Below are 20,271 nucleotides of genomic sequence, written 5' to 3'. Positions count from 1 at the left end.
TTTATCTGGACTGAATATTACAAGTTGAGGGGTGCAAATATAATGTAACTTAGCTTCCTATACTTGAGGTCAAGTTTAAAATTCACTCAATTTGAAAGGTAACTTTTTTGAAAACTATTGTCATTTATCTATCAAGAGGTCAAAGAGATATAATATGCATGTTATCCCATTTTTCCACGAAATCGAATTGAAAAGTTCGAGCGTAAAAAACAATTATCGAACACAACTATCTTAATACATATTAATTCTAATATGATACTTAATCGTATGCTTTATGTGTGTGCTATTGTTGTTGGTAGTATAGAATGGTTCGTCAATACAGTTTTGAATATCGGAGACAACACCCAGATATGTTTCCAGAAGCTTGTGGCACATGCATTCCACAAAGACGATTCAAACGTCCTGTGGATCATCAGCGACATGACCGTGATAAGCATGGACACTGTCCTGAATCATTTTACGACTACTCGTTTCGAAATCCAGGATATACTAGTTATTCGGCTTTATCAGCAGCACATGGTACACAGAGTCATTCATCAACGATTTCTAAATCATCTGTGGTTTATCATGCCAGAGAGTTATCACCACCATTAAGTCCGCTATATGACGTATCGAAATATGATCTAGACAAGTTTGTAAAGGATGAACTTGAACCAGATACTGCATACAACCTAAGATGTTGTGCTGTTGTTCATCGTTTATGTGAGTTCATGAAAAATAATTTTCCAGCAGAACTTCAACCAGCACAAATAATAAAGGTATTATTTGTTCTTCTTATAAAGACATAGTTTATAATGTTATCTTCATCTCATTCTAAATCTTCCAAATGGTAAAACAATTAGCTACTGGCTGACTTTATTTCACTACCTGTTACTGTAGATTATTTATCTGGCAATGGCGTTGGCATTTTATTTTTGTGATCTACAGAAGAGGGGCGAAAGATACCAAGGGAACAATCAAACTCATAGATCGAAAATAAACTGACAACGCCATGGCTAAAAATGAAAAAGACAACGACAATAAAAGTTTGAATGTCCCTCTTGTGTATTTTGTCCCTCTTACATTGTCATTATTAATTCTTCAATTTTGTTTTATTTTAGGGTGGATCTCTGGGGAAAGGCACGGCAGTAAAAGGAAAATCAGACGCTGATCTCGTGGTGTTTCTTAGCAATTCAAAGTTTGATTCTATTCCTGTTCTTCAAAGTCAAATGAACAAAATATTAAATGATATGGAATCCTACTTGCGGCACGGTGCATGTACCATTGAGGGCAAAACCCAACACGCTGTAATGGTTTCCGTGACTTGCCACAAGGAACATACTCATGATGTTGACATTCTTCCTAGCGTCAACATTCTAGACAAATGTAAGTAGAAAACATTAGGAAAAGATGTCATTCTCTTAATATCTCATATGTAGGTTTTGAAATATTTTATCATGATATTAAGGAAAACTTTAGATAGTGAGGGCGTCAGAATAGCATTTCTGGAATTATCTTTATTCGCAAGCTAACAATAAAAAAAAACTAGGATGCATACATTAAACTTAAGAAAGTACTTACAAGTCACGATGTTCTAGGGGTCTTCAAAGATAAAGATATTCATTAAGGTAGATGATTGGGTTGAATTGAAAAATAAATAATTGTTCACTACTTGTTCTTAAAAACATAATGATTACACATTTGTGTCGCATCGTATCAATACCATTAACGGTACTAATTTTTCTGCACCAGATGCGCATTTCGACAAAACATGTCTCTTCGGTGATGTTCCTGCCAAAATATGTAAAATCCAAAGCTTACATAAAAGATGAAGAGCTATACTCATAATGTTCCAAAAAGTATAGCCAAATCCGTGAAAGGAATCAGAGCTTTGCATGAGAGAGTTACATTCCTTAATTTATAACAATTTTAATATTTTGTAACAGCAAATTTAATAACACAAAAAATCCGTATTTATACAGGTTGTGCAAGATTGTCAGATTTTGTAGGATTATAAATTAGAATACAATTATGCGTAAATAAAAAGAAACATAACGAAAGATTTAAAAACAAATATAGGAAGGTGGTTATTCAAAAGATGCTTAATGACGATAATTAATTGTGAGAAAACTTTTTTTCTTGAGTCAAAACAAAAAAGGTAAATTAATTGTTCATTGCTTAAAAGGGTATTTCATTTTTTACATAAATAAGGCCGTTATTTTTCTCGCTTGAATTGTTTTTACATTGTCGTATCGGGGATTTTTATATCTGACGATATGCGGTATGGGATTTGCTCATTGTTGAAGGCCGTACGGTGACCTATAATTGTTAATGTTTTTGTCATTTTCGTCTTTTGTGGATAGTTGTCTCATTGGTAATCATACCACATGTTCTTTTTTTATATATTAGCTTATTTATTTATTATGTCTGTTTAGTTCATGCAATATTGTAAATATAACGAAATTTGACAAGATGAGAGGTTTAGCGCTATACAACCTGGTATAATCCACCATGTTCTACATTTGAAAACGCCTGTACCTAGTCAGGAATATGACAGTTCTTGTCCATTCGTTTTTATGTGTTTTGTCATTTGAATTTGCCATGTGATTAAAGACTTTCCTATTGGATTTTCCTCTAGGTCCATTATTTTTGTGATTTTACTTTGTATTATAAAAGGTAAAAACACAAAAATACTGAAGTGCGAGGAAAATTCAAAAGTCCCTAATCAAATGGTAAAATCAAATAATAAGAAACCCATCAAACGAATAGACAACAGCTGTCATATTCCTGACTTGGTACAGGCAATTTCAAATGTAAAAAATGGTAGATTGAAACTGGTTTTGTAGCGCTAAACCTCTCACTTGTATCACAGCCGCAACACAATTCATCTTATTTATAACATTTATGGAATCTAATCTAAGCTATCACTACATATGTGGATAATTAGACATAATACTGTACATGTCATGATGTAACTGTAAATGAGAATTGTTACGTTATAAATCGATTTTTAGACAGTCAGTCTTGTATTATACGATTCATATTCATTTCACACTAAAATTTTCTCGTCCTTAACGTGAATATAATTTGCGACTGTAAGTTATAAACAGTCCTCTATTACTCTCATCGAATACAATGTAGCACTTCACAGTTAGAAAATAAAATTAAAAAAGAGCCACAAAATGTTTTATCATCTCCTATTCCTGGATTTCTAATACATTAACCGAACTGTTTGTGTTGTACATGTGCATATGTATGCAATCAGTATCTTCCATAAATTTGATTTTCAAAAGTTAAAAGGGTGAAAATAATTCCTTTTGTGTGTACTAGTATTCATGACAACATTCTGCATTTATTTACCATAAAATATAGCAAAAAAAGAGGGAAATATGTCACATATCCCCCAAAAATTTGGATCAAACTAGACTTTCCATGCCTTTGAGTGATACCTTTTTAGAAACTGCTTTCATAAATCTTCCTAATGATCAAATAAACAAATGCAAAATTACACACCTAATTGGGGAGTGATTCCTTCTGTAATTCTTTTACACAGGTGGAATAGTTACGGACGTAGAGCGTCCGATCGAAACTGATGTTTTTCAGACGTTTAGTGCCACGGACGCAAAATGTCCGTTTCCCATCCGTATAACGTCCGTCTTCATCTCGGTAACGTGTCTATCGTACAGATTGTTAAATTTTGTCTTGTACATTTATGTGTCATGAAAAGAAAAATTAATCACCGCCTTCATTTATTAAATTTGATTTTGTTCAAAGTAATCTGTACCTTAATTTACGTTTGCATCATAACAAACTGGACATATATATATAAAAGTAAATTACTATTAATAAGTATTGCAATATGCATTGTGTTTAAATGCAATATCAGTTTTTTGTTCTATTATAATCTTAAATCAATCCTAATTCTATCTTACTTTTGAGATATAGTTTTTCATATGTGACGTCATTTTTGAGCTATTTCAAAAATGTCATAAATTTAAATGTGACGTATTTTTTGTACCTTTTCGTAACTTCGTATGTGACGTCAGTTTTATATTTATTGTGTTGAGGCCTGGACTGAGTCGGGTGTGTCTATTCTGTGTTGGTCTTTGCTTTATGTATTCTGTAATTAATTAATACTTAAGTTTCATTATGTATATCTTTTATTATTCGTTTGATATAATTTACTGTTTGCAATAGCATTTATTTTTCTAAATAATAAGGATGTTCTTATTCCATTAAAACATAGCCGTATTTGACACAACCCTTTTCAAACTTTTGATCTTCAGTGCTGTACAACTTTGTACTTTTTTCACTTTCGATCATTTATATCTGGGCGTCACTGGTGAGTCTTGTGTGGACAAGGCGCGCTTTTGACGTATTCAATTGTTATTTGTCTAATACGTTCTCCTATTTATTTGTATTGCAGTCCTGTAATATTATGTTGTCATTTCAATGTTATATTTAACATTGCCATTAAAGTGCGAGGTTTGGCATGCCACAAATTCAGGTTCAACCCACCCTGTTTTCCTTTAAAAATGTCCTGTACCAAGTCAGGAATATGGCCATTGTTATATTATTGTTCGTTTCTGTGTGTGTTACATTTTAACGTTGCGTCGTTTGTTTTCTCTTATTTTTGAGTGTACATTCACATTGCGATAAGACGTGACACGGTACTTGTCTATCCCAAATTCATGTATTTGGTTTTTATGTTATATTTGTTATTCACGTGGGATTTTGTCTGATGCTTGGTCCGTTTCTGTGTGTGTTACATTTTAGTGTTGTGTCGTTGTTCTCCTCTGATATTTAATGCGTTTCCCTTGGGTTTAGTTTGTTACCCCGATTTGTTTTTTGTCCATGGATTTATGAGTTTGAACAGCGGTATACTACTGCTTCCTTTATTGTACAGACTTATGAATAATAGTGACACAGATCAGTATAACCACTGTATACACTAATATAAGTACATAGTTATTACCAGGGTTTTCCCTGGGTCAATTATTTTTTTCGCCACCCCTTTCGCCAAAACAATATATTTTTCGCCACTTTATTATTTTTTTCGCCAAGTAACACAAATTTTTCTTTTAAAATTTACCTTTTTTTCCAGCCCCTCCCTAAATAAAAAGTGTTTTTACAACACAACGAAGCATCTTATCACTTGGAATTGATCCCTCGTGTAAGGTGTAGTCATAACATTGAAGGGTTACTCCCATGCCAACCTTTTGAACAGATTTCTTCATAACGACAGTTTTCTTTTCTAGACCATCGTAAATAAGTAAAACTATAGTCTATATGCTTGAAACACGTGTGTAACTGGAACGACTTTGAAGTACCCATTCAAATCAATGATCTATATGAAAGTTAAATAATAAAGTTTTAAATCAGAGACCTTTTTGCTTTTGAACATTTTTCGTCATAACGACAATTTTCTTTCTGGACTATCATCAAAGTAGAAGGAGAGGAAGTGTAAAAATTTTGTTTCAAACACGTGCGTCGCAAAGTGGTAAATAAATCCCTCTTGTGACATGTGACAGAAGCCATTTAACCATATAATTTTGTCATATCATACAATCAACACCTTTATTAATTAGTCCTTTGATTTCGATAGCTATGAATGCAATCAGCTGATTATTGATTTTCTGTCAAAATCTTAACAAGTTCAAGGTGAACTCCGAGTATTGTCTGATCGGTAGAGTCAGAGAAACCCGAAAAAAGTAAATAAACAAGATGGCTGAAATAAATTGTTTTGTATATTTCTTTCGCCAAATTCTTTCGCCAATGACGAATTTTAATCGCCACATTTATTATTTTTTCGCAAATTGCGAAAATGGCGACCGCCAGCGGAAACCCTGGTTATTACATAGTTTTTAAATTCATGTAATTATTTAAGACAAAGATAGAGCCCTGACATTTGTTAAATTGTGTTTCTTCTTACTCGATTGCTCCGTTACAATCATGTCAGGATGAATTATGTTTAATCTTATCTGGTTTTTGATGAAAAAAAAATTAAAAAAAAGTGTATGCATATTACCATGATCATTACCTGACAATGACCTCTGACCTTCATGTAAAATGCATTTGATTCTTTTTTCACGCAGGTGCCTCATTTTGATTACAATGTTTATTTCGGCAACACATCTTTGTCTTAAGGTGGCTCGGGTATCTTTTTCCATATTAGATTTTGAAGAAGCAGATAACTTTGGTCTAGATATTTGATGAAATGTGCAAATTTTGAGATCGAGTTGTATGTAATTTATGAAAAAGACTTTTGATATTTTGTATTCCTTTTGCATGAATCAAAAGGCTAGTGAACCCTTCCACATATTTATTTCACTGTAATAGTCAGTAAACATAGTACGGGTTTGTTTGACAATTTTGTCATATTTAATTTTGAGTATTCATTGTTAACAGCTCGTCTGGTTGTGTCTTTTCAACCTATTATAACTTGTAAAGACTTGTAAGATAAACGAGATTTGCATATTGTTTAGACACATTGTTGTCAATTGTCAAAGACAAAATATATAAATAAACTCATCAAAGATATATTAGGATTAAATTTTATATTAACGCCAAACGCGCGGTTTGTCTTCAAAAGACTCATCAGTGACGCTCAATCAAAAAAATGTTAAAAGGCCAAATAAAGTACGAAGTTCAAAAGCATACAGGACCAAATATTCCTAAACGTTTTGCCAAATACAGCTAAGGTAATCTGTTCCTAAGGTAAAAAAGCCTTAGTATTTAAAAAATAAAAATTTTGTTAACAGTGAATTTATAATGATGAACATATCAATGATAACTCAAATCAACACATAAGTGCTTACTATTGGGCTTATGATGCCCTCGGGGAAATGATTTCCCACCAGCAGTGACATTGACCCAGTGGCACTAAATAAACTCATCATAGATACCAGGACTGAATTTTATATTTACGTCAGACGGACGTTTCATCTAGAAAAGACTACCCCTTTCTATATTGTTTGTTTTTTTATAAAAAAAAAATTGTCATTAGATTGCTGTCTGAACTATGAACATTCTACTGTGCATAATGTAGTTATTTACATATTCAAGTTACACGCCCTCTATGTTGTATCATATGTACTACTGATATTATCAAAATGCTTGATTTCTTGATTGACAACATATTTGTTACGTTCGGAGGGCGTGTTTTTAACAGACTGTCGGCATTCCAATAGAAATAAATTGTGCCCCTCTTCTTGCCGACTTGTTTCTTTATTATTATGAGGCTGACTTCATGCAGGAACTTCTTCTGAAGAAAAATAAGAAGTTAGCGATATCCTTTAGCTCTACTTTCCGCTATATAGATGATGTTCTTTCACTAAAGAATTAAAAATTTGGTGACTATGTGGAACGCATCTATCCCATTAAACTAGAGATAAAGGATACTACAGATACAGTTCAGTCGGCCTCATATCTTTATTTACATCTAAAAATTGACAATAAGGGTCGGTTGAAAACAAAACTTTACGACAAAAGAGATGATTTGTGAACTTTCCATTTCTAAGTAGCAACATTCCAGCAGAATTTGCATACGGGGTAAATATCTCCCAATTGATACGATATTCCTGTGCCTCAATTTCCTATCATGATTTTCTTGATAGAGGGTTGCTGCTCACAAGGAAGCTATTAAACCAAGAGTTTCATATGTTGAAGTTAAATTCATCCCTTCGAAAATTTTACGGACGCTATCACGAGTTGGTTGACCGTTATGAAATAACCGTTTCACAAATGACATCGGATATGTTCCTTACGTCGTAACTACAATCCCCATCCCTTTCATGGATGGAACCTACCGATTCAGACTATTTACCGGATTTGTTGTCACATAAGCAACACGGCGGGTGCCATATGTGGAGCAGGATCTGATTACCCTTCCGGAGCACCTGAGATCACACCTAGTTTTTGGTGGGGTTCGTGTTGTTTATTCTTTAGCTTTCTATGTTGTGTCATGTGTATCGTTGTGTGTCTGTTTGTCTTTTTAATTTTTAGCAATGGCGTTGTCAGTTTATGTTCGATATATGAGTTTGACTGTCCCTTTGGTACCGTTCGTCCCTCTTTTACATGTCTATATTCATAAACTCATCATAAATAAAGGATAGAAATTTTGCATTTGAGCCAGACGTGCGTTTCGTCTAGATACAAAAAAAAACAATTAACAGTGACGCTCGAATATTTTTTTTTAACATGCCTATCTAAGAACACTTTACGTGTATTTCTCGATTGTGCAATATTTACAATATGTGATATACGTATAGAAATACTCTAATAACACTTGTGGATATCATGTTAGTTATAGACATCGCTCGATGTATATATGACCTTTTTTGTTGACATTCACAGATACATCACGCAAGCACCTTTAATACAGGACAGCAAACCAATTACAAAAACACGGAAAAAAAACCAGATTCATTCTTTCTTTGCAGGGTAATTTACCCTTAATTCAGGACGGAATGTCAAAAATATAAACCATTATTGTAAATCAAATCGTGATATATACAACAAGGTATGATCTTTTACAGCCGTAATACGGATGTTTTAGAACGTACGCGTAATACGTAAGGTCCATTTTATTGACGTGTTACTATTTTGCAGTAAAGCGTCCGTTATACAGATTTTTTACTGACGTATTTCAAAACGATCGTAAAACGTTCGTATCTATTTTACCTGTGAAGTACTCATGCATTTGTATAAAATTATTTCCCTTTGGGCTGTTAGAAATAAGTTTAGGACGTCTTTCATTTACCTTTTTGTATAGAAAGGTTGCTATACTAGTACATATATCAAACGGAAGTTTCCGCTAGGATTTAAATATGTAATTTTATGTAATCACATATAAGATGATTTAACAGATACCTTGTATATTATTTCAGATTCGAAGAGAGCGATATATCAAATGATGAAAGGTTTAAATGATAAGGATCAGTATTTCTTCTCTGCTGCGTTGTCACCCTTACAATTGGAGTTTGTATCTCAACGACCACCAAAACTCAAGTCCTTGATTCGATTAGTAAAGTTTTGGAGGAAAACATCTTTTAACGTATGTGGTAAAATAAAATGATGCAAAATTTGTATTAATATTTGTGAATATCATGATTAAAACAGTCGTATTGTCTTCCTAATAAACCGTATTAAGTAGAGATGGAACATCCTTAAACATCTTGATGTCGTACCAAACTCGCAAGAATAATATTTTTTTGTATTTTTTTTCGGGGGGGGGATCTTTTTTGGCTTTAACAACTGTTATACAAGTAGAAGGTTTAACTAGTTGTGAAACCAATATTTTCTTCCGAATATACCTGTGACTTTCTCAATAATATTTCAGTTATTTTTCATTAGTCACATTGGTTGATACAAATTTACGTTTGACAACTATTTTAGTTATATTGACATCTATATTTTGGAGACAATTTTTCTCTAAGCGTCTGTTGATTTGTATTTTGTAAATATATAATATCAGATCAATGTAAAAAAAAAATGCCGACCTTTTTGTGTGAGGCTTAGAACCATGGTAGAGTAACCGTGCCCTTCAACTGTTCATTGCTTACTATAAAAACGTTTACATTTTCCGACATTAACCTTATATAGTTTTAATATGCAGCTGATATGGCTTTCATTTATCGTTATGATAATATTAACACAAAAATGAAACATCTTTCCATAAAGAAGACAACCCAACATGGTGACTAAAAGTAATATTACCTGAAATCGACATTGCACGAAATATCCTGATGTCACTATATTTATTAGAGAACGACCATATAAAGTGTTCAAGCTGCATTTTAAATATATCTTTGAGATTTAAACAATGGCATACTATTGATGTTTCTTTGTTTTGTCATCTGGGAAAGTTAGTGCCCATCCAAGTAAGATATATCAACCATATTGAGTTCCTCACACTAAAAAAAAACACAATTAGAAAAACGAACATTGTTCAACAACGGGGTGCATATAAGCATGTTATTAATAGTTGATATATCAATATAATATAGGGACTTCAGTAAACACAAATAACATTTATAAAGTTATTTTTATTATTTAACATTTAAGATTTCACCATACATTAAAAAATAAGGATTACTCTGTTAATTGAATGAATTCCAACCTTGGTTATTTTTCTTCTGTTACTCTCGAAGCCATATAGTGGAACATGATAAAATCAGCAATAATCCATCTTATTTCAACTTTGCCTGAAAGAGCTTGGATCTTATATTTTCGATTATTTGTGAATTTTAATACAAAGCACTGATTATTAAACTGGATCAAAAGTCTTGCAGTAGTATCTACTAAGTGCTATCAAAGAAATGAAATTATCTCTCTAAATGTATTCGTCTGGAGAGGGTTTTTCTCCCTGAATTTATCTCCATCAACATCACTCAAAGTCAAATATTTTAAACCCAAGTAGGTGTACTTTTTTAACTTTACTTTCCTGTACCAAGTCAGGAATATGACAGTTCCTGTCCATTCGTTATTGATGCGTTTTGTTATTTGATTTTGCCATGTGATTATGGACTTTCCGAATTGATTTTCCTCTAAGTTTAGTATTTTTGTGATTTTACTTTTACGATTTTGTTTCTTTCAATCGATTAATTAATTTTGAAGAGCGGTATACTACTGTTGCCTTTTTTCATAAGGGACCTAGAACATTAGTCATAGTCATCTTATATCATGTACCATGAGGGGGTTTAAACTTTAGAATAAGGAAAGTAAGTTTACACATTTGTTGTTTTGTGATTACAATTATAACACAATGATGACTGCTGTTCCACTATTTGTGATAGTTTTAACAATTATGTCCGTTTGTTTTGTTCACACAAGGTTGTCAATATATTGAAATGTGATGCGACTGTCATTCAAGTGAGATGTTTAGCTAGCTATGAAACAAGGTTTAATCCACTATATTCTACATAAAAAAATGTCCATATCATAGTTATATATATATTTGATTAGAATAAGAATAGAATATTATAGTTGATATTCATTCGTTTAATGTTTTTGAGCTTTTAATTTTTAAATTTGATTAGGGACTGTCTATTTTGAACTTTCCTCGGAATTCAGTATTTATGTGATTTTATTTATTATGATATTAGTCATGTCAGTACATGTTCACTACCTTGATGTTAGTATTGTGAGAAAAATACTCTAACAGAAGCAGATCTAGCAAATACTGAAAAATATAAAAATAGAATTGTAAATTGTATGCGTAAAACTTTCATGCTAACTATCATTTCTTAGGAAAGTACAGGCAAACGACTCCCAACATCATACCCTTTGGAAGTCATCACTATCAGTCAATGGCTCCACGAATGTGGTCGTGAAAACTTCGACTTAAGGAAAGGCTTCTATAACGTTCTGAAAGCACTTGTGAATTATCGTAATCTAGCTTATGTCTGTGAAGATAACTACAAGTCTTCTGATGTGAAAAGGTAACTGAATGAAAAATAAACTTTATAGAGGGCATGCATCAGTGAAAACATCGATCAAATTGTATGTCATTGACAATAGTAGTACTATCTTCTGTTCATTTAAGATATAGAATGGAAATCAGGAATTTGTTATAAATACAACAACCTGACCAAAGAGCAAATAACAGCCGAAAGCCATCAAAGGGTCTTCAACACAGCAAGAAAATCCCGTAGCCGAAAGAGAGCTGAACCTTGCTCCTAAACAATATTGTGTATTATGTCTGTGAGAAAATGAACGTCATACTAAACGCCACAGCAAATAAATTTCTAAAATGTAAGGATCATACAAGACTAACAAAGACCATATGCTCCGGATTTTAGACAGGCGCAAAAATACGCCTGGGTTATACATGGTTAGTGAGAACTAAACCCTCCCCATACCCCTATTTAATGAAGAAAAAACAAACACACAATTATGTTCACAATAAAATTCACTTGAAAAAACGTCCGAGTCTGGGCGATGTCTGAAAATGAAACAAAAGAAACAAAGCAAAATTACAAAGATACATAGACAAACAAAGGACTTCAAGCAGTTACTGATATGCAAGCTCCAGATCTCATCTAAACTTATTGAAAAAATGTGTCTTCATCATATGAAATTCATACACAATCCCTCTGTTTGCGGGTGTAGTATAAAATGTGCCTACATGTAGATACATTCACAATAGCAGAAGCAAACAATATCAAATGTAAATGAAAACCTATAGGGTGAAATACCATTTAGCAATACAAAACAAAAACAGAGAGGGTCGAAAGATTGAACGCTAACATACATGTTTAAGGTCGTACTTTAACCTACAATGGTTTAATTTTTAAATTGTTATTTGGATGGAGAATTGTCTCATTGGCACTCACACCACATCTTCCTATATCTATTAACACCGAAAAATCTTTATGTACCAAGTCAAGACATATCCTGTTTTAAATGTAGCACCTATCATGTAAGAGGGGACCAAAGATACCAGAGGGACAATCAAGCTCATAAATCGAAAAAAAACTTTCAACGCCATAGCTAAATTAAAAAAAAAACAGACAGACAATAGTACACATGACACAACATAGAAAACTAAAGAATAAACAACACGAACCCCACAAAGTCTCTTCTATAAGGATTTTCTTATCCCAGGAATAGATTACCTTAGCCGTATTTGGCACAACCTTTTGGAATTTTGGATCCTCAATGCTCTTCAACTTTGTACTTGTTTGGCTTTATAACTATTTTGATATGAGCGTCACTGATGAGTCTAATGTAGACGAAACGCGCGTCTGTCGTACTAAATTATAATCCTGGTACCTTTGATAACTAATTCTATAACTATCTATACATTTTGGTGCAAGACAAAGAATATCTATCCATCAGAAATCATATTCAAATCATTTTGAATTCTTCGACAATAAGCTTCTACATGTGAAGCATAATCTGCTTACTGTTCCGCAGCTGAAATCACCCTAAAGTTTTGGTGGTGTTCGTGTTGGTAAGTCTTTAGTTTTCTTTATTGTATTTTTTATCTGTTGTTTCTCTGTTTGTATTTTTCTGTTTAAGCCATGGTGTTTTCAATTTATTCTCGACTTATAATAGTTATCAAAGGTACCAGGACTATAAGTTTAAATGTACCGTTGGTATATTTGGCCTATCCTTTCCACAAATATAACACTACAGACATACACATAGAACAATTGACCCTGCATGGTGGAAAACATATTTACCAGTTATGTATTATGTAGACAATTATTCCGTTAACTCCGATTCATTTTCAAATGACTTCATTCAAAGACGTAGCTGAAAACCTTTTTAGTCTTCTCATTAATTTAAACGTTTTATTAATTTCTTTATGAATTATACATAAAATTTATAAAAATTTCATAATTTTGAATTTTTAGCTCATTGAAGGAAAGTTATCATGTGATGGATCCTGCAAACCCGTTTAACAACTTGATGGGAAGATGTGATTGCTGGGAAGAAGTCAAAAGAATTGCATCAATTTGTCTTGCTAAACCTCTCCTGATTGACCTACGTGGGGATGTGGGTTGGATCTAACTGTCATCACTGAATATGAATTCAATTGTAACCAGTGGTTATATAACTTAAGGTTACTGTAGAATGATGATATACATAATGCAGTCAGCCATTTTGTTTTTTGTTTGTTTTGAAATATTTACACGATGTATTTTTTTAATGTCACTAAATTATTTCGTTTGCAATATTTGATGCTTAACCTTCCTTAATAAGAAAAATAAACGCGCCTTCCTGATACCAAAAAAAAAACAAGCAAACACATAATGTCAGAAGACAAAAACGAAATGACGGGATGTATAACGTAGCGGTACCCAAAAATTTCCTAGATAATAAACAATTTGCATTTTTATGATTTGATAATATGCACGTCTTTCAACATAAGTAAAAATATTTGAATACACACAAACGGTCACAGTATTTATCAACGTCATCTTTTTTAAAATTAGCAAATACAATGTGTTACAAGTATCTGTTTCTTAAACAATGAAGAGTAAGCATGGACTACTATCCAATTGTTCAAAATATTTGACAAATTTAGTCAAAAGCTCTGTTACTCGACTTTTGTCGATGCGAATATAAGCATGGATGCAATTTGTGTACTCATCATTACAGAATCATGGATAAAATTGGTGAAACCATTTAGTAAATAATAGTGCATCTAAAAAATAAACTTTTGTCTCAAGTATAAATAAACATAGGTTAAATAACTGTCAAAATAGGTGCAATTTGGGTACCCTCATGTTAAGTACAGAGTCACGTCATATAGACAATGCAAAAATGGAAGACAAGAATGCAAAAATTATCATAGAACAATGACGGAATGTATAAGTACAGAGCCAAGTTATATGTATACAATAAACTTAAAAGGCATATAGATAAAGCACATTATCAAAAATGAAAGGCAACAATACAAAAATCACCATAGAACAGTAACAAGTGTAAACTTAACTTGAAGCCATTGTATACTGTATATATAACAATGCATGAAGCGTTTTGGATGTAAGGAATTTTAGTTTCTAGTGCATGCAGAAATTAACCAGAAAAATGATTCCATTTTACTAATCAATATTCTTTTAATCCTATTTTTATGACAAGTGATTATTCTTTTTAACAAGCTTTTAAAAAAATGTTAATTATTAAGAGTCTGTTAATTACTGAACTATAAAAACAGAGGTGTAAGATTTGAAAGGTTCAAATGTTGCTTACCTAATTATAATGAATTGCTGAATGTATATATTGTTTCATACTTGTAAGAATATGAAAAACGATTTTCATTATTTACTTGTAAAAGCGCAGATGTAACATTGCGCTTTTTTAATCATACTTTTTACCATCTTTAGTTTTATGACATGACGACTTTGACCTGCTCAATGATGTTTATAGAGTTAATTGCTTTAACAGATCGTTAGATTTACAGTTGCACATTGATTGTTAATACAGATCAAAGACGTTCATGTATACCATCTTTTTATTACACAACGTCTTTCTTTAAAAGTAAAACAATGTAAACTTAGTTTAACTGTTGACTTGTTAAGGAATGTATTGGATGTAAAAAAAAAAAAAAACTACCTGTTCAGATTAATGTAAAACATTTAAAAAAACAATTTATGTAATTTACTTATTTATTCATGTCAAACTATTGATAAAGATAAAGATTATTTCTATACTTTGCATACATTAAACATTGGTACTTCTTTTTTTCCTCAAAAACAATGAAAAACAAGAGTTGTTTCAGACTTTTAAAACGGTCTTTTCAACTACATGAAATATAATTGATAAAAATAAAAGTAGGAGTAAGCAGACATTTTTTTTACTGACATTTCATGAAAAAAAAGACAGACAACAAAATACACAACACGTCATAGTAAATAGTTATCAAAGTTACCAGGATTATAATTTGATACACCATACGCGCGTTTCGTCTACTTAAGACTCATCAGTGACGCTCATATCAAAATATTTATAAAACCAAACAAGTACAGAGTTAAAGAGCATTGAGGATCGAAAATAAACTAAATACTGCGAAACACTAAACACTGGGGTCAACATGGTGTCCCGGAAGGGTATGGAGAATTGGCTCCATATCAGGCACCCTTCATGTTGCTCATGTAAGTGGCAATCCGGTAATAAATCTTATGCAGTAGATCACATTCCAATAAAAGGTGGACGTGAATCTATTTACAACGATTGAAATATATTTGTCGTTATATATATATATATCTGGTAAACAGATCCCTAACAACCAACCAACTCGTGATTGCGTCCATAAAATTTACAAACGGATGATTTCAACTGAACGACTTGAAACTCTTGGTTTTAAAAGCTTCTTTCTTAACAACAAACCCTTATCGTGAAATGCATGAGAGGACATGCATAATATTTATGTAAAATACGCACAGTATGATGTGTTGAATGTATTTTATGTAAATTTAGAAAGCAATACTTATCAACACTTATTAAACATCGAGGTATCGTTTTGTGGAACCATTTTAAATAAATTACAAGATACGATTTTAAGACCTATTCTTGCCTTCTATGAAAAATTCAAATTTCGGTTTTTCCATCTTTCTCTCTTCATCGTCAATTTCACCAAGACGATAACAAGTAGAACTGCTGGGCTAACGGCATTCTTACCAGATAAATGAAATACATAGATGTATTGTGGACATCTCAGTGTTCCCTTGCTGATTTTTGGTTCTAGACGATGGTAGTTCGGTTTGGTTTACAGAAATTTCGCGTTTCACACATCATTCGCAACAAAATTTAAAAATATAAAGAATAAATCCATTATCATCTCAATTAATTCTAAAAATTAAAAATAATCCAAAAAGAATTGTTAGCCATGATGACGTATCAAAAATACCTCCGAGGTCAATCCCCATATAAAATGTAAATAAAAATGAACATATATCCAATAATAGCTCAAGAAATTTGAAACCATCACATCGGATTTGAAACTGTGATTTTGTTTTAGTATAATGAATCCAAAGTGCACATAGTACCAAAATAAAAAACATTACAATAAATGATGATATCTGGCTTATCCAAGAAAAATATGCTTCAAGAGAAATACTTCCTTTCTTATAAGCATCTGAAGTGTTTATCTTTTAAGATGTACCAAACACAGTTATATGTATTATATTTGTAGCAAGTTTCAACACAACATGAATAAAAAGACAAAATATCAAAAGTCTTCCTTTTTGAATATACTCCTTTTTCCCATTAACCTCCTCACAGCAAAAACCACAATAGGGCTTGAAACAGCAGCAGCAATTAGACAGAATACAGAATGTTAAATCATACATTTTACGACCAACAGAATCGATAATAATCCTATTAATCGGTCAGTTGATATTAAACTTTGTTGTGTTTTCGTTTAAACATGTTCGAAATGACAAATGGATGAGACACAAGTTTTAGAACTTAGTAACAGTAACGTCTTCTCTAGATTATACTCATTGTAATATGTTATATTTTTCCAAATGATTCTCCTAGTTCTATAAATTATACACTGTTCCTTATTTACATTCAACAATAGAGTTTTGTTCTTTTTGTATTGTATACTTCTCCAAACCCCCAAAAAAGTAAGTACAACTTTGCTCCTCCAAATCCATCACATTATGTGCAAAGTCAGCAAATTATGCGCGGCTATACTTCTAGATATCCAGGGAATGACTCACTGTTATACTTCTATAAAACCACATTGACTTTTAAAATTCTGATAATTAATTAGCCATATTCACGGTGGGTATGGTTGTCCTGCGAGAGAACGTACTGTGCTGGTGATTTGGTCCTGACGGGTGCTGGTGGGTCCTGATTCTGTGCTGGTGGGTTTGTTTACATTGTATCAGAACGGCAATAAAACGACTGTTTTGTTGCTTAATTTTTCTCTGATGTGTCATAAGTACCATGCAAAGTATATTACAACAATATTATATTGCAAAAGTCGTGCAAGTTCGTTAAACGGAATTGTCCTGACGCTGTGCTGGTGATAAGAAAAACGGTCCTGGTTCTGTGCTCCTATGTCCTGGTTCTGTGCTTTTATATTTTAGTTAAAAGTGGCATATATTCAAGATCATTGATGCTGTACTGTTATTGACTTATTAGCTGTTGTCTGCTTTCTTGAAATTGACATTGTTGTGAATCTGTTTACTGTTATTATGAGAGAAAAAATACCCCTATTTTTTTTTTTTTTAAACTAACTGTAATCTTATTTATTGGCCTCTTAATGAAACCCTTCTTGCCCCCTTTTAAGATAAGAAAATATGTTTACGATTTTCGGGATTACGATCATTTTGCAATATCACCAAAATACGTTGTAATTTATACAATACTTATATAAAGTAGATGATGTGGTATGTTTGTTGTCAATGGACAAATTTCCATAAGAAACCAAAGGAAGTATGTGTTAACAACCAAACGTCATCGTACGACCTTCAACAATAACCCATAAAATAAAAATGGAGAGCAAAAATATAGAACAAAGGACTTTCTGAGCGTTTGAATCATGTCTTTAGCAGCTTAAAACACATTTGTTTGTGAACAATTGAGTGCTGACTATAAGAATGACAATAGTATTGCGGGTTTGATTGTTTGGTTGGTTTTTGTTTTTTTTTTGGGGGGGGGGGGGTAAGTTAGAGCGAGGTTACAGTGAAAGCTTGGAATAGTTTCCCGTAAGATTTAAAAGTTGTATTGTAAAAGAAAAATGTATCTTACAGCTATTAAGAATCACTTGCTGTAAGATTTTTCCAACACCTTTTTTTGTTGTCTAAACGGTTATCAGGTAATTTTTTTCGAAAGTTCGATAGAACACTAAAAAAAATCACTATCTCATGAAAGGGCAGGCTAGAATATGCCAGAGAACAAAGACGAGATAACCTAGAGAACACTAATAAAATTAAGATTTTTAAGCTTTTTTCATTTCAAAATAAATATTTTTGATAAAGAATTACGGGGAAGGAAGTGAACAATGTGTCCTTCTTTTCCATATATATATATTTTTCATGAATAAAAATAAAAAGTGCCTTGATTATAATTGAAAATGAGTGAATGGAAAAAATACCCAACTAAAATACACCTTTATTTTAATATTGGTAATATCAATAAGTTCAAGTTTTGTGTGTCAAACACACCATCTCTGTCTAGTAGTAAAGACTGCTTACTAAGATGTTTCACTTATTTATTTATTTTTGTGCATTTTTTTATATTGTGAATTCATAGAATTATTATATTAAAATGTAGCCTTCATTTATATTTAAAAAAAAACTGAATCTAAAGCCAGATATATCAAAAAATTTTGTTTCCATCTATCCGTTTTCAGGACTTTAACCATCAACAATAACACGCCTGGAAAGTAAAATGCGTACTCGGCTGTCTGTAATCGACCATTTTTAGACACCCCAGGTTCCTAAAAAAACAAGCCGGGGTGGGGGTTCAAAGATGCAAATTAAGTACTTATATCAATATTTTATCTTTTCGTGTACGGTTTATGACCCTCATGTGGCCTGTCAATTCCGAAATGTACAAACTGCATTAGTATCAAAACAGCACAGACAATGAATAATAGAGATATAATTTTGTACATATATCAAGGGGAAACTTCTTGCAAAGCATTATTATTTATAGTTCATTATTGTATTTAGTAGAAAAAGAGAATTAAGTGAAAATAAAATCACTATTTTTGTAGAAAATTCACAGACCTTTGTACAGAGATTTTTGTTATATTTAGCATGGGATCAACACAATGGTTCATTACCGACGGTAAAAAAAATCAAAATGTCTATCTACCTTGCACATTTCAGAAAATTCAGATCAGATAACGGAACTGGTTCCAGCAACATTTATAAGCAATTTAAGATTGTGACCCTCACAGTTTCCATTCACCACAAATATTCTCGTTACAACGAATCATTTTAAATACAAAAAATACGTGTTGCATGCAGCCTTTTGTTTATCTATTAATATATGTATACGGATAAAGTTATGAAAGGCAGCAGGGTCATCAGGGTGAGGAGTCCATGTCATCTGAAATAAATGCTAAGCATAGATCTAGTAAGCAACATATAATCATGACATTAAACAAAGTCTCTTCTTTTCGACTTTTTTCGAACAAATTGACACATAAAATGAATTATATAGTATTGTGGAATTTTTAACTTATTTTAGATACTATATATTAATTGTTATCTGATATTGGACGAAAGATGTTGCCCTTTTATGTTATTATGTAATACAAGTTCAGATCATTTGAAAACACATATTAAACAGCCAAATGGATGCACAAGAGCTAAAATAGGAGTCATAGATCCTGTTGGCAACAATTATCTGGCTATTTTTATTGATTTTGTAACATTTGTTTCAAATATGACCAACTTCTTATCCAAAATCACCAGCACCGTATCAGGACCCACCAGCACAATGACAGGACCCACCAGCACAGTATCAGGACATGAATAAATTGCGAAAATGCTAAATTTTAATAAATTGCAATGTTTTTTCACAAAATTGTTTTATCGTGTGGATTGCGGTTTAGAAAGCGGACTCTATGAGCATTTTTGTTTCATTTTTTCAGTTCGAGATTTTCTGAAAATGAGCATTTTTGTGTTACGCTTACTGAAACAGTTTAGAGGGTCATTTTTTTAATGGTTTATATATGAACCCCTAAGAAACGAAATGGAAAAATCTCAACTGTTTTCTTCCATTTTTATGAGTAAAAACGTCAAAAATCATCATTTTCGTCTTTGTTTACATTTTTTCATTGATCACCAGCACCCGTCAGGACCAAATCACCAGCAC

The 20,271-nt window shown here is 32.2% G+C and overlaps 1 protein-coding gene across 1 annotated transcript; it reads left to right on the top strand.

Annotated features, from left to right (window-relative positions):
• Nucleotides 1–305: 305 nt before the first annotated feature.
• On the top strand, nucleotides 306–14,962 carry LOC134683616 (2'-5'-oligoadenylate synthase 1A-like). The gene is made up of 5 exons (XM_063542927.1): nucleotides 306–758; nucleotides 1,101–1,365; nucleotides 8,868–9,034; nucleotides 11,230–11,420; nucleotides 13,341–14,962. Exons 1-5 carry the CDS (start codon nucleotides 306–308, stop codon nucleotides 13,495–13,497), a joined length of 1,233 nt encoding a protein of 410 aa, XP_063398997.1. The 3' UTR covers nucleotides 13,498–14,962.
• The last annotated feature ends 5,309 nt before the right edge of the window (nucleotides 14,963–20,271 follow it).

This window comes from Mytilus trossulus, chromosome 9 (genome assembly GCF_036588685.1).
Source record: "Mytilus trossulus isolate FHL-02 chromosome 9, PNRI_Mtr1.1.1.hap1, whole genome shotgun sequence".
NCBI lineage: Eukaryota > Metazoa > Mollusca > Bivalvia > Mytilida > Mytilidae > Mytilus > Mytilus trossulus.
Note: the sequence above shows the minus strand (reverse complement) of the source record. Positions and strands in the feature narration are given on the sequence as shown.

Coding starts and splice junctions, on each gene's coding strand:
- LOC134683616 (XM_063542927.1), top strand. CDS start 306: ATGGTTCGTCAATACAGTTTTGAATATCGGAGACAACACCCAGATATG. Junction 759..1,100: donor AACCAGCACAAATAATAAAG/GTATTATTTGTT, acceptor GTTTTATTTTAG/GGTGGATCTCTGGGGAAAGG. Junction 1,366..8,867: donor CGTCAACATTCTAGACAAAT/GTAAGTAGAAAA, acceptor ATATTATTTCAG/ATTCGAAGAGAGCGATATAT.